This window comes from Bombus terrestris, chromosome 13, assembly GCF_910591885.1.
Source record: "Bombus terrestris chromosome 13, iyBomTerr1.2, whole genome shotgun sequence".
Classification (NCBI taxonomy): domain Eukaryota; kingdom Metazoa; phylum Arthropoda; class Insecta; order Hymenoptera; family Apidae; genus Bombus; species Bombus terrestris.
The window spans coordinates 12,598,019-12,618,332 of NC_063281.1; the positions used below are offsets into that span (position 1 = coordinate 12,598,019).

Here is a 20,314-nt window from a genome sequence, read left to right on the forward strand (position 1 = left end):
TTTTACTCGTAACAATACTACCTGTTATTTGTTGTGCTTTATTATCTATTTTACTTGAAAATGTATCGTGTTCTGGTACAATATATGCACACATTTAATAATCTCCATGTAACGATCAACAAACCAACCTGTTGGACTACTAGTATGTTATCGCAATGATAAGTACTTCGCTCTCAAAGTACATTAATCAGATATCGTTAAAACATCACGTTCCAGCTTTTTTTCCAAAATATTACAGTTTTCATCTGGATTAAATAAAATATATACATTGTAACGAATAAACTCAACTGGTCGTAATAGTTACGATCCCCTCGTACAAAATATTTACAATGTAGTCAAATTTTAATTATGTAAAATGTCTTATCCTACATGATTTTGCAAAGTGAAAGTCACTATAAACATTTCCACAATTTACAGATAACAATGAAGAGAATTGTTATTGTTTAAACGATGCAAACATCAAGATAAATGTAACGATTCACTGATTAATTATCTTGATGCATTGATGTCAGTTACGATAAATAGCAACATACTTTTGCTTTTACTTTCCGATGTAACTTAATTACTTGATTTTATAATATTGATAATACTGAACCGACAAACAGATTTGCCTGGAACGCAATAAATAGATTGCCGAATAACTGCATCTATTCAACTTATTTAACATACTTCAGCATTCAAAATGGATTCTAGCCTTTTACTTTAATCATCTGGAAGGCCATAAAATTGATTGAGTCATCAGTCTGAGCAATGATCATTAAGCTTACTGATAAGCGCGATAATGTGTTCCCATTTCAAAGTAGAAATATGCAAATGAGACACAAAAGCTGGAGGGAGTTGCACAGATGACAAACTGGCGTTCGATAGAACGTAAAAATTATCTTTAAAATACTTCGCAACATTTTTTGAATTCGACAAAGATATATTTGCAAGTCCTATTCCTATTCCTTCCTATTCCTATTCTTCATTTCTCAATTCTTACATTCCCCTACTCCATATCAAATAAACATCAACAATCCATTCCATTCCATTCTTCATATTCGTCATTCATTATCGCGTGACTGACATTCCCTTCTCCACATCTTAGTTCAATAATCCCACCTAAACAAATAAATAAGGAAATGTGGAAAATATGTGTAAGAGGTGAGTATCTACACGATTGTAGAACAATAGATAGTAAAAGAAATTCTAAAAATTACTTAAGTTTACATGGTGACTCAATCAAAATGAGATGAACTTAAGTATGAGGTAAGTACAAAATGAGTATAAGATAAAAATGAGGTCAGTATAAGGTGAGATAAAAATAAGATCAGTACAAATATAAGGATAGTACAAGATAAGTAAAATTTCCAATTTCATATTCGGAGAATATGATGTATGAAGAGGTGGCACGCGGAAGCGTCACTTTACACGAAAACTGTAGGTTGATTTTTGTCATTTTTAACGTTTAACTACTCACCTTATATATCTACAATGTACAATGCTAATTTTTTCACAATGAACTTTTTATACAATGTGAGATCCGTGGGCCTAATATGCAAACTATCCGGCCATTGGATATGAAAAATGAAGTAGGAGTTATGATATACGTGGGCAATGGTATGTGGGAAGCGAGAACCGAGATATAGTACGTATAGGATGGAATAGAGTAGAACTAGATTGAGATACACTGATAAATAACAGCATTCGGACGTAATTCTAAATACAATTATACATACGAAGATTTAAATTTCCTACCTTCGCGTTTTATTTTTCTACAGCATTGTCGTCGCATTATATAGCAAGGAGAAAGATTGGCGGATCGGAAGAAGTGGGGACAAAGAAGACCATGGTCGAAGACTGATGATGTTTGGCATTAAAACGAGCGTGCCGCGCAGCCGCGCATCGACAGCGCGGCTGAACTCGTCTGGTAGCATTAATAAATGAGGGACATCAGCTTTTAATTACGCGCCTCGCTCGTAATTGTAACCCGCAGCGAAATCGTACGCTTCCAGCCCGCTACTTTATAAGCTTCACGACGATATACGCGGTACGACCATTGATAACAACCAGCATCGCTGCCTGTTGCTGCTCGGTGCGTTGCCTGATCCTTTGCTGAATTAACGGTCGCTCTTAATTATGCTCGACCAAACGCAAAGTCAGCCTTCTCGCGTTCTTTCTTCGATCATTCGAAAATCTTTCAGGATACCAGGTCGACGATTAAGAATTTTATGGCAGATTCGATCCTTGATAACGGGAATTTTCTCGTAAGTTGAAAATAACTTAATGAGGATGCTTTGATACACGAGTGATGTATATGTTACAGGAACAATGTTAAAAATATTTGAGAATTAAATAGCTCGCTTGTTGCTTGTTACAACTGAGCAAACGATACTTTGTGGATGGTGTTTTATTACGATAATCGAGCTCTAGGTGTTTCAAGCGTATATTTTTAGTAGCCTTTGAACTTGTGATTAATTATGCATTAATTATTCGCGCAAGTCACGTACTTCTATAAATTATTATTCATTTGTTATGACTTTTATTCACGTTTGTCATGAGTCAAGATACCTATTCGTGATAAATATTGCAAATTTATTAAACAGTATCGTATAGAACAATATTTATGTAACAAATGTTTTGCAAATGGAGATACTTAGAGTATATACACAATCGAATTATCATTTTTATCAGACAGAAAGACGATTCAGTAATAAATATTACGTTTCATTATACTTGGGGAAATATATCATTGAAAAGAAACAACAGTTTAATAAAAAATGATACATTGTTTCTTCCAAGGTATTTTTCACATTTATTGACGTATCTTATCATTCGTAACCATAATGCACTTAGATACTTACATTTAGCCTTTCTTCCAATAATATTACGATATTTGAATACCGGTTTTTCAACGAAATTGAGAACTAGGAAACGACAGTTGTATTTAAAAGCTTTTGCTTGTAACAGTGACAATATTTTAATCGATTCTATGTGTGGAGGATTAGTCGAGGATAGATAGTGTGAAATAACGAAAGCTTATATTGCCGTCGCAGCCCGTCAAATATTTTGGAATAAATAAATAAATAAATTTACAGCCGTACACGTGAGTCGTTAGTACTAAATATAAATCTCTCGATACTCGTTGATACTCGTTGATACTAAATCGCTCGCGATCGCGTCCGTTTATTTATACTGGTCAGGGAAGAACCGGAAAATTCGAATTCGTCTACGTTTGACAGTTGCACATAGCGGCGTTTATTTGCTCTTACATTACTTGTAATCTAACGGTCTTGATACTCCGAGGCCAAACAACAATGTGATTTGAATTGTCGCTGAATACGATTAAATAACACTAATTGTAAATAAATTCTTATTTAATCTAAACAAATTTCCAGTATCGTACTGTTTCTTCATTTCGTGTTAAATTAAAATCGAAGAAAATTTATCCTAAACTGAATAAAATCACAACATTCCAATGTTCTGCTTGCTTTAACAGCTCTGTTTGTTTCATTGCCACGGCGATAAGAAGATAAGTACCATGTATGATTCCGTGGAATAGACAATAGACCTGAGTCGTATCGATAAAACGTAGTTCGTGGCAGAGGGGTGTAGACTTTTGGATACAGAAACCGATTATGTAAGCGACGATAGGTTATATATTAAGAAGCAGAGCATTTTGCAACACAAACTGACCACGATGTTGGCGACCGCAACGTTTTTAGCTGTACTCGTATTGGCAGCGAGTGGAGCCACGAACAAAGACCCCCACTTTGTTCCTGGCCACGATACCATCGTGCATCTTTTCGAATGGAAATGGAACGACATTGCAAAGGAATGCGAAAGATTTCTTGGGCCAATGGGATACGGTGGAGTACAGGTATGAAATAAAATAATTTCCCGATACAAATACTATCCGTGATAAAGCCAGATGGTTTCAAAATTAAGAGATATTTGGTCCGTTTGAAGTGTAAAAATTTCTTGAATATTTGTTATCAATTAAATTATAGGAATAAAAAATAAATGAATTATTTTCAGTTAAATCTCTAAGAGAAAATTCGGGTGGTTTCAGAATTTTTTCTCACAGATGTAAATAACAATAAAGTCCTCTATCAGCGATTATCTTCAACCGCATTATTGTTCGATTAATTTATCATTTATGATTATTATCGATCAAGTGCTTAATTAGTTTCACACACACAAAAAAAAAAAAATATTGGAGAAATGATATCTATAAGAGGGAAACAAACATAACTTTTTTTATCTGAAACCTGATTTTTACGCGTCATAATCACAACACGGTACTAGAATACAAGATAATTATCCCTTCCTACTAATAATAATCCTATTTCTCAAGTTAGTAATTTATTAGAAATGAAGATTTCTTCTAAATTCATTAAATATGTACATCACTGGCCAAACTCTTTTTTTATTCGTGAATCTTTCCTTTTTTTTTTTTCACAATGTATCGAATGCATGGAATTCATTATGAACGCGATTCCATCACTGCAGGTATCACCATTACAAGAGAATCTGAAGATCGCTAACAGACCATGGTGGGAACGTTACCAACCAATTTCCTACTTGTGGACTACGCGATCCGGCACGAAAGAAGAATTTATCAATATGGTTGGAAGATGCAACAAAGCTGGTGTCCGAATTTACGTAGACGCTATCCTGAATCACATGTCCGGCAATTTGAACGATGCTCATGGCACTGGAATCTCTAGAGCAGACACGTACCATTACGAATATTATCAAGTGCCTTACCACGCTCAACATTTCCATAAACCTTGCTCGGTTAACAACTACAACGATCCGCAGAACGTGCGAAATTGCGAACTGACTGGTCTTCATGATTTGGATCAGAGTCAAGAATACGTCAGATCGAAGCTGGTGAATTTCTTGAATGAAGCTGTCGACGCTGGTGTTGCTGGTTTCCGGTTTGTATAGTATTTCACGATAGATTGTCCTTTTCAGCAAAACTATTCGTCATTTCGACAAATCGTAAGAGCCGAAATATATTACCTAATTAGATTTTTGGTGAAGAACACTTGGGATTGTAGAGCTTTCGTCAACAATAATCGAAGAATTATTTATATCACAAATTGTGAATTATCTGTGTTTTAAAGTTGCTACGCTTGACTCAGTAAATGGAATAATATCTTTTTAATTCCTACTTTAAACCTCAGGTGCTCTTTTCTATCAGAAGTCTATGTTATTCTATTTTAATTAAATAAATGATTTCAATGTAACAATGTAAAATTGCGCGGTAAATTGCTAACAGTATATATAATTCAGAATCGATGCTGCCAAGCATATGTGGCCAAACGACTTGAACATCATTTACTCGAGAATAAAGAACCTGAACACTCGGCATGGTTTCCCTCCAAATTCCAAGCCATACATATACCAAGAAGTGATCGATTATGGCGGTGAGGCAATTTCTAAACGCGAATACAACCAACAGGCCGCGGTAATTGAGTTCAAATACGCCGCCGAACTCTCCAACTCGTTCCGGGGTAACAATCTTTTGAAATGGTTCGTCAATTTTGGAGAGCAATGGGGTCTTTTACCCTCTACAGATGCCCTCGTTTTCGTCGATAATCACGACACACAACGTGACAATCAACAAATACTCACTTACAAATCATCAAAACTGTACAAGGTAAGTCCTGCGTGAGAATTTGCTTTTATATTCCAAGAAGTACTTAATTTTTTAGCGTTTACATAAAAGTGTTTTCCTTTAGGTAATTTCGCGATAAGGTAGACAACATTTGGAGCTTTGAAAATGATAATTATCGTCAATTTGGCTTGTAAAGCGTAGCACGAGTAGTGTAGTCACGAGGGCGTGTGTCTGCAAGTAGAATAGGTCGTTTAGTTGTCAGGCATTAGGAAGCAAATAGGAACGCTTTTCCTTCGATGTTTTATGGGATTTTTCGGTGTTTCTCTGATTTTAATTTTGAGATACTTTTGAATGAAAACACTGAATTACGTATTCTGAGAGTAATATAAAGTTCTAATATTTTATTAAATTAATTTCTATGGAAACATTGAATTACGTATTCTAAGAGTAGTATAATAGAAATAAAATACCAGTATTTCTCTAAACCTTGTAAATTAGGGTGAAAAACAAAAATATCATAAAATTACTGAATCATGGCTAACAATTATCTAACGTTTTACTCTACGATCTTTCGCCTGTTATATTTTGAACTAAACTACTTGCAGATGGCGGTCGCCTTCATGTTAGCCCACCCCTTCGGTACACCGCGAGTGATGAGTTCCTTCGACTTCCAAAGCAAGGATCAAGGACCACCTCATGATGGAAATGGCAATATCATATCTGCAACTATCAATCCAGACAACAGTTGCGGCAATGGTTGGATCTGTGAACACCGTTGGAGGCAAATTTACAACATGGTTCGCTTCCGCAACGTGGTTAATCGAACGAGCATTAAGAACTGGTGGGACAATGGCAGCAATCAGATTGCATTCTGTCGTGGAAATTCTGGATTTGTTGCGTTTAACAATGACCGCAATGATTTGAAAGCCACCCTCAAGACCTGCTTGCCTCCTGGCCAATACTGTGACGTGATTTCTGGTAACTTGGAGAATAGAAGATGCACTGGAAAGGTCGTTAACGTGCAACAGAATGGTGATGCTTATATCGAAATCTCTAAAGGAGAGGAGGATGGAGTTCTTGCTATTCACGTTGGGGTGGGTTTATTTTAGAGATGATCGAAAGAGTCTAAATTGTCATAAAGTTAAGGATAATGATTAGATAATTGGAAATATTTTATTTTCAGGCTAAACTGTAAACGAGTATGAAGTCAATCACTACGAATGTCAAAAGGCACGAACAAGGATGCTGAAATTCGCATTATATTAAGCGATGTCTCCTGTTGTTATTACATAGATTGATCTAATGTACAATTACACGCGGACCCATCTTGTAATCAAAGAAATATTGTATCTACTTTATGAAAATAAACAAATTTTAAATAATTCTTATTTATTTTTATTTACCACGTGTGACACATAAAACTAATTTACTCATCAATTTTATAATACGTCTATTTCAAAGATAATGACGGACCCCTTTCTCATTATAATTATTGTTATTTCAATAATTCAAATTTATTATTACAAAAATTTACACAACTCGTAATAATTCAAAATTCAATTCAAAAACTAAAACCCACGAAAAATGTAGAAGATAAGCCTTACATGAGAATTTGCTTTTATATTCCCCCAAAGGTAATTTACTCTAAGAAGTATTTAATTTTTGAGTATTTACTTAAACGTGTGTTTTGTTAAGTAATTTCGTAGTAGACAGTATTTGAAGCTTTTAGTTAATTTTATTTGCAAAGTACAGTACAAGGCTGAGCGTGAGTCTGCAAGTAGAATAGGTCGTTTAGTTGTCAGACATTAGGATACAAATAGGGACACTTTCCCTTCTGTGTTTTATGGGATACTGTGATTTTAATTTTGAGATACTTTTGAATGAAAAGCCTGAATTACGTATTCTGAGAGTAATATAGAGTTCTAATATTTTATTAAATTATTTCTCTGAACTGTTACCAGTATTTCTCTGAAACCTGCAAATTAGGATGAAAAACAAAAATTCCACAAAACTAATGGACCATTGCTAATAATTCTCAAACATCTTACTCTACGATTCTCTGCCTCTAGTATTTTGAACTAAACCATTTGTGGATGGCTGTCGCCTTCGTGTTAGTCCACCCAAGGCAAAGATCAAGGACCTCCTCTGGATGGCAATGACAATATCATATCCGCAACTATCAACCCAGACAATAGTTGGATCTGTGAACACCGCTGGAGACAAATTTACAATATGATTCGCTTCCGCAGCGCAGTTAATGGAACGAGTATTAACGATTGGTGAGATAATGGCAGAAACCATGGTTCACCAGATGTGCCACATAAAAATGAAATTTGATCATAAATTTGTTTCAGAGATAATGGCAGACTTCTTCGCAAATTCTCTGCCCTTCAAATTTTTGTATTTTACCCCCATAAATTAAACTCCTATTTTTGTAAAATTTTTCGTACAATATCGCATGATCTTCGCGCAATTTCGGGTCTGACGAAAACAATTTGACCAGGCATAGATATTTTTCAACAAGGTTTATTTTAACAGAAACAATGTACTGTTCTTGTTCTCTTTTCACCATTAATTTCTACTATACATAATATGACAGTTAATCAGTAAAATAATACACGACAGGCTCGCGATGGAGAAATAAAAAAGGGGATGTCGGAAGGAAGTTTTTCATGGGGGAATGGTAATGATTGTATGCGGAAATAAATTGAAGAAGAAAACGAAGGGTGAAAGAAGAAGAAAAAAAAATAGGTGGAAAATAAAATCATCGAAGTATCACAAGATTGCCTTATCGCCCGCTTCTTTATCCCTCTTTTTCTCCAGCATGCTCGTCTCATTCTGTACATATATTCTCTCATTTATATTTTTTAAATAAGTCGATATGCATACGAATTTCCTCTCATACTTTTCCTTTCTTTATATCCTCTCCTTTCTATATCCACTTTCTTCTATCTCCAGCAAACACAAACACACGTATCTCGTAACTCGCTACTTCTATGTCCGTTCGCACCCCAAAACGATCCTGTTGCCCGACAATTTAACGATCTCGTGCTAACGCGGTAATGATGTGCATGAACCTCTGCTACGAAACTAAATAAAATACTACGGGTCCTTCTTCTGTAAAAGCACGATATAAATAAATGCTTAAGCATTATGTACAATGATCTCGTTTTAAGTAAAAGCCGCTAGCTCGGTTAATGTCCGCTCGTGTCGTCCAACCTTCCGTTTATTCATTTTTCAAAATGTTTAGCAGATAGTCTGTTCCGTATAATCAAATTTTCGAGAAACTTGGTACTTGTCTAATAAGAACGAATGAAAGGAAACAACTAAGAATTGAAAATTAACTCTCAAAAGTGTAATATCTTTGGGTCACAGGTAACCATAACAGTTTGAGTTTGATTTGGGACAGGTTGGTTAATTTTAATCTATGTTCTATACTTCGTTCGATATATGTCATTAATTGTTTTACTAAATTGTTAACGTACTACTAACATGTAACGGTCAAAGTATGCAAAGGATCGCGGATCTACCGAAAGCTGGAAGTACGAGCAGATGTACTGTGCGCAAGAACGCGCGTATAAGTGTATGTATACATAATATTTATAAACGTATAATAGTCTGCAGTAAATTCAGGCTAATGTAAATCTAAAAATACTGCTCGTCTCACGACTTATCAGCTCTTCCATTCTAACAACCGTCCTGGGCGACTCGCTCGTCTAAGAATATCTCTCTTTCTATTTACGACTAAATTGTTATTACATGAATACAATAAGGCAACGGGTTTACTGCTAAATAAATAAACGTTAAACGTTGTAAATAAGAGAGGGAGAAGATTAATTTACAATGTTTTCCCTAAATTATATTTACGGGTCCGTCCATCTCGTAAATCTATATCGATTTCCAACGTATCGGCTTCTATTTTGTATTCTCGTGTTTCTGTAATGTCGTGTCTATGCGTGTATGTATGCGTTTGTGTGCGTTACGTATACATATTCTTTATAGATATATGAATGTTACCCGCTCGTGGATTTTCTCCGTGTGGTTTGCACGTAGAACGTTAGCAAAAATATAATTTAGTATATTTTATCATTTATAATTCATTCATATAAAAACTTTGTTAAAATATATAAAAGAAACAACGATTTGAGCAAATACGTATCATCCTATCGTACAGCTAGATATAAGTACCGTGTCGAAGAAACGTTCCCTTTCGTCGTTATTGCACATAAATTCTTCTTCTTTCTTTTTTCTTTATTTCTTCGCTAATAAAGTGTTGTCTCTTTTTCATTTTTTTCTTCTTAGCATACTTTCTCTCTCGCTCAGCCTCTCGTTCGTACAACTCTTTCACTCGTTCGTTTTTCACACGCTCTCACTAAACAACAAATTGTTCACTTAGTTCGTTCGATATATTATACCTACTGCGGTATGTACTTATTTAATATTTCCTTTTTATTTCTTATCGTCGTTTACGATTTTAATTCTTCACACGATGATGAAGATTAGAATCGTCGTTCGACGCTTTACGATCTGTATTTGTCGGACTTGGTGTTTCCGCGAAATTATTCGAGTTCGTCTTGGATGACTATTATCGAATGTTTCTAACTTCGTTATTTATAATACATTTACAATCTCTGTTATCCAAAAGACATTCTCTAATGCTTTGCTCTAATGAAATTGTACGTAGTATCGCAGAATTAATTTTATATCTTATCTTTAACGTAACATTTCATCCCTTGTATAGTATTCAAATTCAATTGAATGATGTTACAAATATTACTAGGACATTTTATATTTCAGAGACAAGCAAATTAATGTACTTCCTTGATTTCTAATCTACACATTTATCGTACAACAGAACTCGAATAATTTTTCTCAGTACAATGAATCTTTCTCGCTCGAAAGCTTCAATTTCAGGTAACAAAGAGCAGCATCGATGAGCATTACGAATTTCTAACTGACGTTAAAAATTGCCAATCGTCTCGATTATTTCGTTCATCTAAGAAAGGCTAGTCTTGTGGAAGACTTTTTAAAGATAGAGGCACTCGTTTCGTTGATCTCGCAGAATGTACATTAATTCGCGCTTTAATCATTCTAAAACGTTAATTTCCATCGCTAAGTCGATATTCCGGAGATTTCGAGGCTATTAGTTCCGCGTGAAACCGATCTTGAAATCCTGACACGTTAATTGCTCACGAAGAATCGAACATGTTGCTTCCGGTTGGCCATTTTTTTTTCTTTCTCCAACCGAAGGATGTAATTTGAATAAGCACGCAAACCAAGCGATCTAATCGCTAATTACTATCCCAATTAATTTGATTATCGCGCAGCGTCATCTCTTTTATGCTCATCGCGTGTCTATTTCTAATTTATAAGCGGCAGAACGCGAGAATGCTAACACTTGTTAGTCACCCTCCACTTCCTGCTCGTCGAAGAGAATCTGTTAGCATGACCAGCGGTACAAGTCTCTTAAGAACCGGACAAAGGAATTACAAATTAAAGAGAATCGCACCGTTGGAAGATTTCACGAATGAAACTCTGAATCGGGCTGCCCAGATTCTCTGGACAAGTATTCTTGTTTCAGGCACTGGCAATCATCCTAAAGGTTTACGATTTAATTAAAGGATATGGTAATCGTCGATTGAAAATTTCATTTTAAATTCGATGGTTCGCCGAGCTTTCGGATCAACGTGCGGATAAGAAGTTTACTAGAAGATGTCTACTTATTACACTTCCCTTATCTTTCTTCTTTATAATAATCGTTGTAGTTCAAAGTTATACAAATTATTTATTTAAGTATCTGAAGTATTTAAGTATCTGAAGATGTAATTTCATTGCATCAAGATCGCACACTATATTCGTCAGAACAACGTTATATGAATAGGAACGAAAAAAGAAAGTCCATACGAAATTGCATTTATACGTAAGTAACAATGAGAATTTCGTTAAAAATTAAATCAAACATGAAATACAAATTTTCATCCCAAGAAGTAAAAGAACAACAAATCCTCTACAAACTTCTTATCCACACTCCAAACTCTACATCGAATCAACGTAAAAAACTAAGTCCTCTGGCCACTCAACCTTCACATTCCCAATCTTCGCCCTCTTTCTCCAAGAGTCACCTACTCCCACGCACGATTTCACCCGATTCCACGAGCCAGTCATCTATAAGTAAGTACAACGCAGCAAAGTGAAATTTCGCCTCCGAGACGGAGCAATTTTTCTCCAGGTACTCTCTCTTTCTCTCTCTCTCTCTTTCTCTCTCTCACACATAATATACATATACATATGTATATATACGAAACTCTTTCTCGTTGTCGAACGTCCAAGGAAAAAGGAATATAACATGAAGGACAAGGCGGAGCCTCCGGAACTCCACAGCGTCCGCGGTCACGTGTACGCGCTGTCGCGTTGTCCGCGTCACTGTTTGATGGGCTTCTTGAAGACGACTTCCGGCTTGCGTATGGGACGTGATACGCGCCGTTCTATCCTGAGGGCCCTGTTCGGGTCCGTGGAGGGCGTGACCGTGCCCTCCGGGCCCAGAGGAGTCTCCGCCATTGTTTGTCAGTTTCCTGTGCTGCTCGGCCGCCTTCCAGGCAACTGTTGTTGCTGCGGTTGCTGCTGGTGTTGCTGTTGCGACGCGGCTGCCGCAGCCGCAGCCGCGTTCAATGCCGGCAAAGGTGTCTGATGGCAGTGTGCACAGTGCAAACAGACCGTGCAAGCGCCCAGCTTCCGGGCTAACAGCGCGCGAAGCTTCAGGGCTGGGCCTAGCTTCATTCCCATAGGCCCGGTTAAATGATCCTCCGAAAGAAGGGGCAATGCCGCTCCATCGATCCGGTGCTCGCGGAAATTCTGCAAAAGAAACAGGGACCATCGTTATTTCTACTTGACAGCTTTGGTTCTTATTGGGAAATGATTCGATGGTGTCTGGATACAAAGGTAAGAATTCTTTGTCGCACAGTTCCTAACAAGGTATATAACGTTTTTCAAAGATATTTAATAGATTTATTAAAGTCATCCGCCCTTTAATTCTGTGTCAAATGTGAAAATGTAAAATTCTTAATTGTCCTCGCACTTGGGCAAGTGATTAACGTTCAGTGATTCAGAATGATATAATGATAAACGTAACTGCGACACGAGGCTTCAGAAAATCGCGACCATTATCCGTAGAAAGCGGAGCAGAAAGACATGGGAATTATTTCTACCACAATTCAAACCAACAAAGATACAATAAGATCTCTAAACACTCGAAACCACCTTAAAATAAAATGCCAAAAGCAAACACTCCGCTTCGCCAATTAAAACCACCTTCTCTTCATGCTCATTCACAATGATCATGAACAATGACACCCACGCGTGCACCCACCGGTCGTCTGAATCAGCGGAACCCACGCGTGTTCCTGAATGCGTGGCGTGACCCTCGACCCAGCGGAAGGTCGCGCGTTCCGCGCGGTGTCTCCTCTCGTTGCGCAACAAGCGGCATCCTCAGCGGCGTGGAACGCCGCGCTGCGCTCGCTCATTAAACCTCCGTTCCGCAAAAAGTCGGCTCGAGCTGCCCGCTACGGATAGAATCACGGTGCAGGACGTAGCAAGAGGAAAGAGGCGGAACGACGGAGGAAGGAGGCGGAAGAAGAAGAGGAGAGAAAAAAAAAGGACGGGCGTTTCATTCACGGGGGCCACACGATCGTAATTGCGGCTGCAACTCGCCGCGATTTACCCCCGCTTAGCGTTGCACGGTTCGCGGCCACTCACACCGTACTACGATCGTTTGCCCGTGTGTGCTCCGTTCGCGAGCACAGAATACGCCGATCGCTAGCTTATGAATGAAATATTCAGCGTTCTAACGCGAACGCCGCACGCAAACCCCAGACCGGTCTTCGTCCTCGTCTTCGTGCATTCCGCGAACGCCAGCCGAACATCCAGATCCAAGTAAATCGAGTCGTCGACTTTTACGAAGCTGAGGAACGATTTAGATTTGTTTCCAGCTTTTGTTCAGCTTTCGTGACAAAGGAATTTGAAGATAAATGTTCGCGGTGGTTGATCTCTCGGTTGAATAGTTCGCATCGACTTGGCGGACGAAGCTCCAATGGGAGTTTTCACTGTACGAAATTATTTCGAAACCCTACGAAGTTACAGTGAAAATCATTCATTCTTATTCTACAATATGTGTTAAGAAACATGTAATAATATACGCTTCGTTTAGATAAAAATGAACTTTTTATAAGTTACGGAAGACTTGCAGCGAACTAAATAAAATAAACTGTGACATTCGTCTTCGATTAGAAAGTTCCCTTTCGTTAACTCAAACTTTCAGAGCGCGTTAACCAAGGTATGATCTCTCACAATCGCCACTTTGAAAAAGCCAGTTTCTCCGACCGTTCTCAGCACACGGTTACAACAAGCGCAGGCAACCGAGTAGCGAAGCTGGAAAGTTATTCCTCGTCGGCCGGCTCGCTGACTAATTACAAGAAAAGGACAAGAAGGAGGATCAACGAACTTGCACAAATTATCCCGTGCCGCGGTTCTCGCTTTACACGCCGTTTACTCGCGTGAACCTCGCGGCTCGGTGCACGGCTAATTATCCCGTTTCTCCCTTGCAGCTGACACTGTGATCGCGCCAGAATACGGCCACGGGGAATACACAGGGCCATCTATCACGGGCGACACGGCCAACATTGTTTCGAATTTCCGATAGCCACGCTAACGGTATGCGAAAGCGGCCGAGCGTAAGAATGGAAGCTCGTCGCGCTTACCGTTTTCTTACGCGCGAACGTTAATTAGCCGAGTTGTTAGCTGGTACAAGACAAAACAGGGTCATGGGATCGTTATTAGATGCAGACGCGATGCCTGTTTCACGCGATCGAATCGTGCACGTTGGTTTGGGCTTGTTTGGGCCAAAGCGCAACAAACTATATCAAAAATATTCGTACGAGCCACGAAGATCATAACACACATTCCTCTAAATATTTTAGAAGAATGATAAGTTGAAGAGAAGCGTTTGATATTTATCCATGTTGATGGAGATTGCGATTGAATTTAGTGATTTGGTTGAGGCGTTGGTTTGAGACATTTTCCTAGTCGAACAGATTGCGAATGTTCTTGCATCTATGGAAAATTTAAATACATTAGACGTGGAAAATGATTCTGTGATTCCAACAAGTTCGAGAGGGTGTCAGTATTGGTCAGTTCCGTACGAACGTTTTCCACGCAGAATCTAATAGAATTCGATTTCAGTAAATCGCTGAAACTTTCTTTAATCTCCTCTCTCCTTTCACGTTATAAATTACAAATTTCATATACGCAACCTAAAAACATTCCGGGGTATCCTAAAAAACCTTTTAAATTTCTGTCTACTGTATCATACCTTACAAGACACGGTTGCATCCCTCCTTCCGCGAACGATCATTAGAAAAATACCACATTACAAGTAGAAATTAACTAATGAAAACTTGCACCTGTATTACCTATCATAATTTCAGGTGAAACAAACTCTCGAACTATTTCGTTATTAAAGCAAGTATATCTGAGAGGCTAGCGCAAAAGACGTGGAAATTATAACGCGTGTCTCTGTGTGCTACGGCGTGTGTTTTTTTTTCTTTTTTTCAAAATAGAGACCTGCCGTGATGTTTTTGCCGCGCGTTAAACATCGTAGAGAAATCGTCGAGCTGTATCGAGTGCCGTGCTACGAGAAAAAGGCGTACTTTTATTATATTAAATTGCGGTACGGAATAGAATGTTGCTACGAAAGGCAGGCTTCTGCTCGCGATCTCTTAGCTGATTATTATGAATTACCACTCTGAAATCAGGGTATCAATTATGCCTGCGAGCCGTGGCGCCCCCAAGTAGCAGGAAATTATAGTGCACGATGTCTCCTCGTTGATCGAACCGCGGCTTTTTGCACCGAGCAACGTTCGCGTGGAAATTGTCGAGCTGTGCAACGCCGTGTAGAACGTTCTATTTCATTAAAATGTATTTAGGGTAAAACGTTGCTCCCGGAACACCGAGATTTTTCCCTGATCCGTTGATGAGCATGAATTAAAACCGCCGTCTCCCGATCGTTTTTACCACCCTTGCTCCGTAAAGGCTTGCTAGATTACATACGAAGTTTGTCTGTTCGTTTTGGCCGACTGCGTGCAGAAATCTTGTCAAGCGACAGCGGTCTCTCAAAGAGAGAAAAAGATGTTTAATGCGAGTCGCGGCTCTTTTCTTTCCAGTGGGATTCTTTCTGGCTGCGATCGGATGAAGATTTTGACATTTAGCCGAGTGCTTGTAAGATTGGAAACGGAGAAGGATGAGCCGCGTTGAGAGATTTTCATGAAGCAATTGGAGCGTTTCCGCAATTGCAAATGCAACAGAGGATCGTTAGGTTTGCGTTGAAAGTACGATAGAGTAATTTCTGATACGATTATTAATATGGAGATAATATGGAGATTCAGTGGAGCCTAGAATCTTTTAATCCATTACTCGGTAATTGGATACCGTGCAGGAAAATACTGTAATTCATAATTTTACGCTTTTTACGGGGGCGTAATATCATACGTCGGACAGTCTAGTCTCGACGATTACAACGTAATTTATTAACGCTATATCATCGTAAATTCTAAATCTACGAATACAGAAAATTTCTTTGAACAACGCGTTCCTTCACGATCGGACTAATATCTAGAAAAAACTGGCATTGACAAAGAAACAAGAAGAAAGTGAAAGGAACCATAAAAAAGTTCGAGAATAAGTTGACAGGAGGTCCTTCTTGGGGGCAGACGTTCAAGATGGCAGAATCCACAGGAATCTCATCTCGGCGCATACATCTCATTGTCTTCGAGCAGGGATACAAGCAGAAGTTTCGTAATCTCACAAAACCTCGAGCCAGCCGTGGTGTCTGTGTGGTGCAGCTGCAGTTGCAGCGAATATATCATCCTCGTGTTGCACCGCGGGCGACCGCGGCCCTCCAAAGGCCCAGCCACGAAGACAACCTATATTTTCTCCACCCAGTTCCAAACTCTTAAGGGCAAACGCGATCCCAGACCGGGTCCAGCATCAATTATACCTTCCACAAACACGCTCTTATCTCGCGCGCTTGCCAGACAGCGCGAAATTCGAGCGCAACAGCTTCGAGGGTGTGTTTAATGATTTTTCTACGTTATTGTTCCACAACTAGATATTTAGATTCCATATTTACACGTTACGGTGGGCAATGCGATTCTCGAACGGATAAGCAAGATCTCTTACACAGAATAATCGATAGAAAGAGGCGAACTTTATCTTTTCTTGATATCTCACCGATAGAATGTTTTCTAAAAGAACCGTTTCTTTCCTACAAAATTTTATACGAGGAATATTTCTTCGAATGGAAAACTTTGTTAAAGGAATGTTTCTCGCGTAATAAATTTTGTACGCACGGGAGGGGAAGTGATAATTCTTCGATAGAGAATTTTATGAAAGGAGAATTTCTCTGATATAAATTTTCACGAGCAAAGAGTTTCCTACATACACGATTTTATGGAAAGAATATTCCTCTCGCAAAAGATCGTGCAAAGATAACGTTTCTTATTATACGCGTATGTGCAGGGTAGCAAACATATTAAGGAAATCACATTGTCCTATTTGCAACGCGATTCAAACGACGATGAAGCGAGAAGTATGGAAACGGACAGGGGAATTCTTTCCAGTCGAGGATCCACAGAAAGTGTTGGTCGAGCGTGAAAAGGATCGAGGTTCCTCGAAAAATAACGGCTTGCTTCTTGCCAAGTTCGAATTCTTGACCCCGAAGGATCTCGAAGCCGCGGTTATAACCTCGGAAGAGCACCGACTCGGAACAGCGTCACGTTAACTGGTCGCGATGGAGCCGTGGAATCTTTTCTCTCGGTCCATCGGTTTCTCTATGGGGAAAAACAGTCGCTGTAGCTTGCCCGTTGCAAAATCGAGTCGAGGCCTCCGGGAACGAATTTATGGAATGTAGCACTGCCGATACTCGTCCACGTTTTATACCTCGTTCTTCGGTTGGTTTAAGTTTCAAGATCTTTCTTAGATTCCCTTCCATTTTCGTATAAACGATAAGACGACTCTGCATGAAATTGCTGTGATTTTTTTTTATTATATATTATAATTCTAGTTTTCTGGAATTTTAATGTCTTCATACGTTTCTTATGGAACTATGACTACTCTATTCGTAGAATTGCAAATATTTTTCGTGGAACGTATTCTCTTTACTTAAAGCGATAACGATGATTACCATATATTTTCCACTGCTTTATTTAACTTTGCTTACTTTACCAATGTAAAAGTATTTGAATTTTTAAGTGTTCGAAAATGTCTAATTTTGTATCATGCACGTGTTACCATGTCGCGTACAATTTTCTACGAGAATTACGATGAATTCTGTAAAAAGCGAAATATTTAACGCCTCTCGACGCCGATTTACGACGCGTAAAATACGTCCTTTAATTATTCTATGGGTTTAAATCATTTCCCATCAACTATACCATGTTCTTCGAGGTAGGTTCGTAATAAAAGTCGCGCCTGTGACATCTAGAAGCCTCGTCACTACAGCTGTTGTGCAATGACAATGACGAGTTAATGAGATGAACGTTTTACGATATGTGAAAAATTCCAAGGTGGTTAGTCGCTGACAAATGACAAGCCGGCCCTGGTGAGTAATTTGCCGAGAACATAATGGAATATATCATTGGAAGTTTATTGGTCCATTATGGGCTTTTTGCTATTAAAATTCTTGATCTAAGAAGATTTAGATACTTGTCAAGAAATTTAATTTATCTTTCAAAACCATACGAAAGATTTGTTTTATGCTGAATGTAAAAAGTCCCAATGATTTTGTCTCTTGCAATGATAGAATAATCTGCTCGCGATAAACTTTCCCTAATTACTATAATATCGAAGAAAATTGTTTAACCATATATCTTCATCAACGTAGAAATAAATAATTTGTTTCTCAAGACTAACATTAAAAAGTATCATTAAAGACTATATAATTAGATTTTACGAGATTAAGCTCTATAGTTTTCTTTTTCGTAGAAACTTCAATATCTTTTCCAATCATACGGATATTATCTTTCACTTTTCTCTGATCCAATAGTCCCTCAAATTGACATACATTACTTTAATAATCTAAAATTTAGACAAATATTTCGCGGAAACCTGATACGTATCAGAAACATCTCGCACATCTGTATAATAACTATAATTGCGATATAACCTAATATAGTTGGCAATCTTGCTACAGCTGACGATTCTATACGCTAATCTGCACACGTCGAAGAGAATCTTCGTGACATTTGTAGCCGGACATGGAACGGTTGTTCGACGCAAAGAACAAAGTATAAACCAGCACGAATCTGGGACATACGAGGCGAAAAACGTCGTAACCGCTGTTATAACTTTTGTTAACGCTATTGCATCCAGCTGCTGCATTCGCTTCGGGCTGTTACGCGCTCACGGTACCGCCTTATATGGCGTTGCAGTATGCAAAACACGACGTGGAATGAACTAGGATGAACCGATGCTCGGAATTTACGTTTATGACTCCCTGTCGGGTTGTACACTACTGGGCATACAACGGATACAGTTTGTAAAAACGAACGCTATCGCTCGTACCTTCATTCTTCCCCGAGTTTAGATTCTAAGACGTTGCTGCTTCTGTAAGTTTGCAAGTGACTCACGAAAGTATTTGAACACTTAGCATGGAAAACTCTCGCCAGTGTGTCGTACGTGTTATATGAAACATTTTGGGATTTTATTAACGTCGTAATGGGACGCGATTATAAAATTTGAAACCGATTCCCAGATGTATGTTAAAAATGGCCCCATTCAACACTGATAGCTATTAATACAATAGATAATTGATTATTCAAATACATTCTGATCTCTGCGAGGTATACACTTGCACCAAACATCATGCAGTTCCTTTGTTTAATTTCGCATTTGTTGCAAATTTGACCAACGTGATCTTGATAGTCTTATCACGTCCTATGCTATACAAAATCTTTGTACATATAATATGTACAGGGAAGTGTATGAATTAACGAGGAACGAAGCGTGGAAGATTTTCCATGGAGACGTTGAATATTATCAGAGGTTAGGAAATGTAAAGGTTCCCCTACCGTGAGTTACTAGCGAGATAAAGGTCGCGATTAACGAAAGGTGGAAGGTGACCGGAATTTCAGATACCTGTTCGACACAAATTCCGGGCGTCGGTTGAACCTAGCATGGCGCATCGTTACATAAAGGAATACCACACGAATTTACGATTTCTCCGCACGCATGGTATTTTCGACACAAGACCGAAACGTACATCGAATTATCTGCAGAGATAACGCTGACAAATTATCGGCTAAATGTTCTACTGGAAACTATTTTATCACATATAGTGATCAACTTTGTAGTACGAAATATCTTTGCTCTTTTAAATTCTTTAAACGAATTCGATGTAGTTTAGATACCTAGCTTTGTCGACATCAGGAATTACAATCAGCGCTCGAAATTTTTTAATACCAAATGGTAGCTCAAAGTGCTAAAGAAATTCAATATTAACCCTCATCATCAATCGTCTACATACTGGATCGTTTAAGCCCATGCAGCTCTATTTAGGTTCTTCTGTTTTAAAAAATCGACGAAACTTCTTGAATACTCTTCAAGGATTTTCGAATAGTTAATAGTTTAATAGTTTTTATTGCTACATGTTACCTTAATTTG

General features: G+C 38.3%; 2 protein-coding genes across 5 annotated transcripts in view; one reads left to right on the forward strand and one right to left on the reverse strand.

Annotated features, from left to right (window-relative positions):
- The first annotated feature begins 3,653 nt into the window (after positions 1–3,653).
- Positions 3,654–6,987, forward strand: LOC100649744 (alpha-amylase). Its single transcript, XM_003400098.4, has 5 exons — positions 3,654–3,859; positions 4,492–4,922; positions 5,281–5,647; positions 6,211–6,699; positions 6,789–6,987. The coding sequence occupies exons 1-5, from the start codon at positions 3,680–3,682 to the stop codon at positions 6,798–6,800; spliced, it is 1,479 nt and encodes a 492-aa protein (XP_003400146.1). The 5' UTR covers positions 3,654–3,679; the 3' UTR covers positions 6,801–6,987.
- A 1,128-nt stretch (positions 6,988–8,115) lies between these two features.
- The window catches only part of LOC100649594, a 185,681-nt gene continuing 173,482 nt past the window's right edge, over positions 8,116–20,314 (reverse strand). For all 4 annotated transcript variants that reach the window (XM_048411440.1, XM_012315488.3, XM_048411442.1 and 1 more), the window contains one exon: positions 8,116–12,457. In XM_048411440.1, the coding sequence (XP_048267397.1) occupies positions 12,170–12,457 (288 nt within the window). In that variant the 3' untranslated portion in view covers positions 8,116–12,169. The remainder of the gene's footprint in view (positions 12,458–20,314) is intronic.

Excerpts from the sequence above, each read along its gene's own strand:
- LOC100649744 (XM_003400098.4), top strand. The coding sequence starts at position 3,680 with ATGTTGGCGACCGCAACGTTTTTAGCTGTACTCGTATTGGCAGCGAGT. Across the intron at positions 4,923-5,280 it reads GCTGGTGTTGCTGGTTTCCG|AATCGATGCTGCCAAGCATA; the intron begins GTTTGTATAGTA and ends TATATAATTCAG. Across the intron at positions 5,648-6,210 it reads AATCATCAAAACTGTACAAG|ATGGCGGTCGCCTTCATGTT; the intron begins GTAAGTCCTGCG and ends AACTACTTGCAG.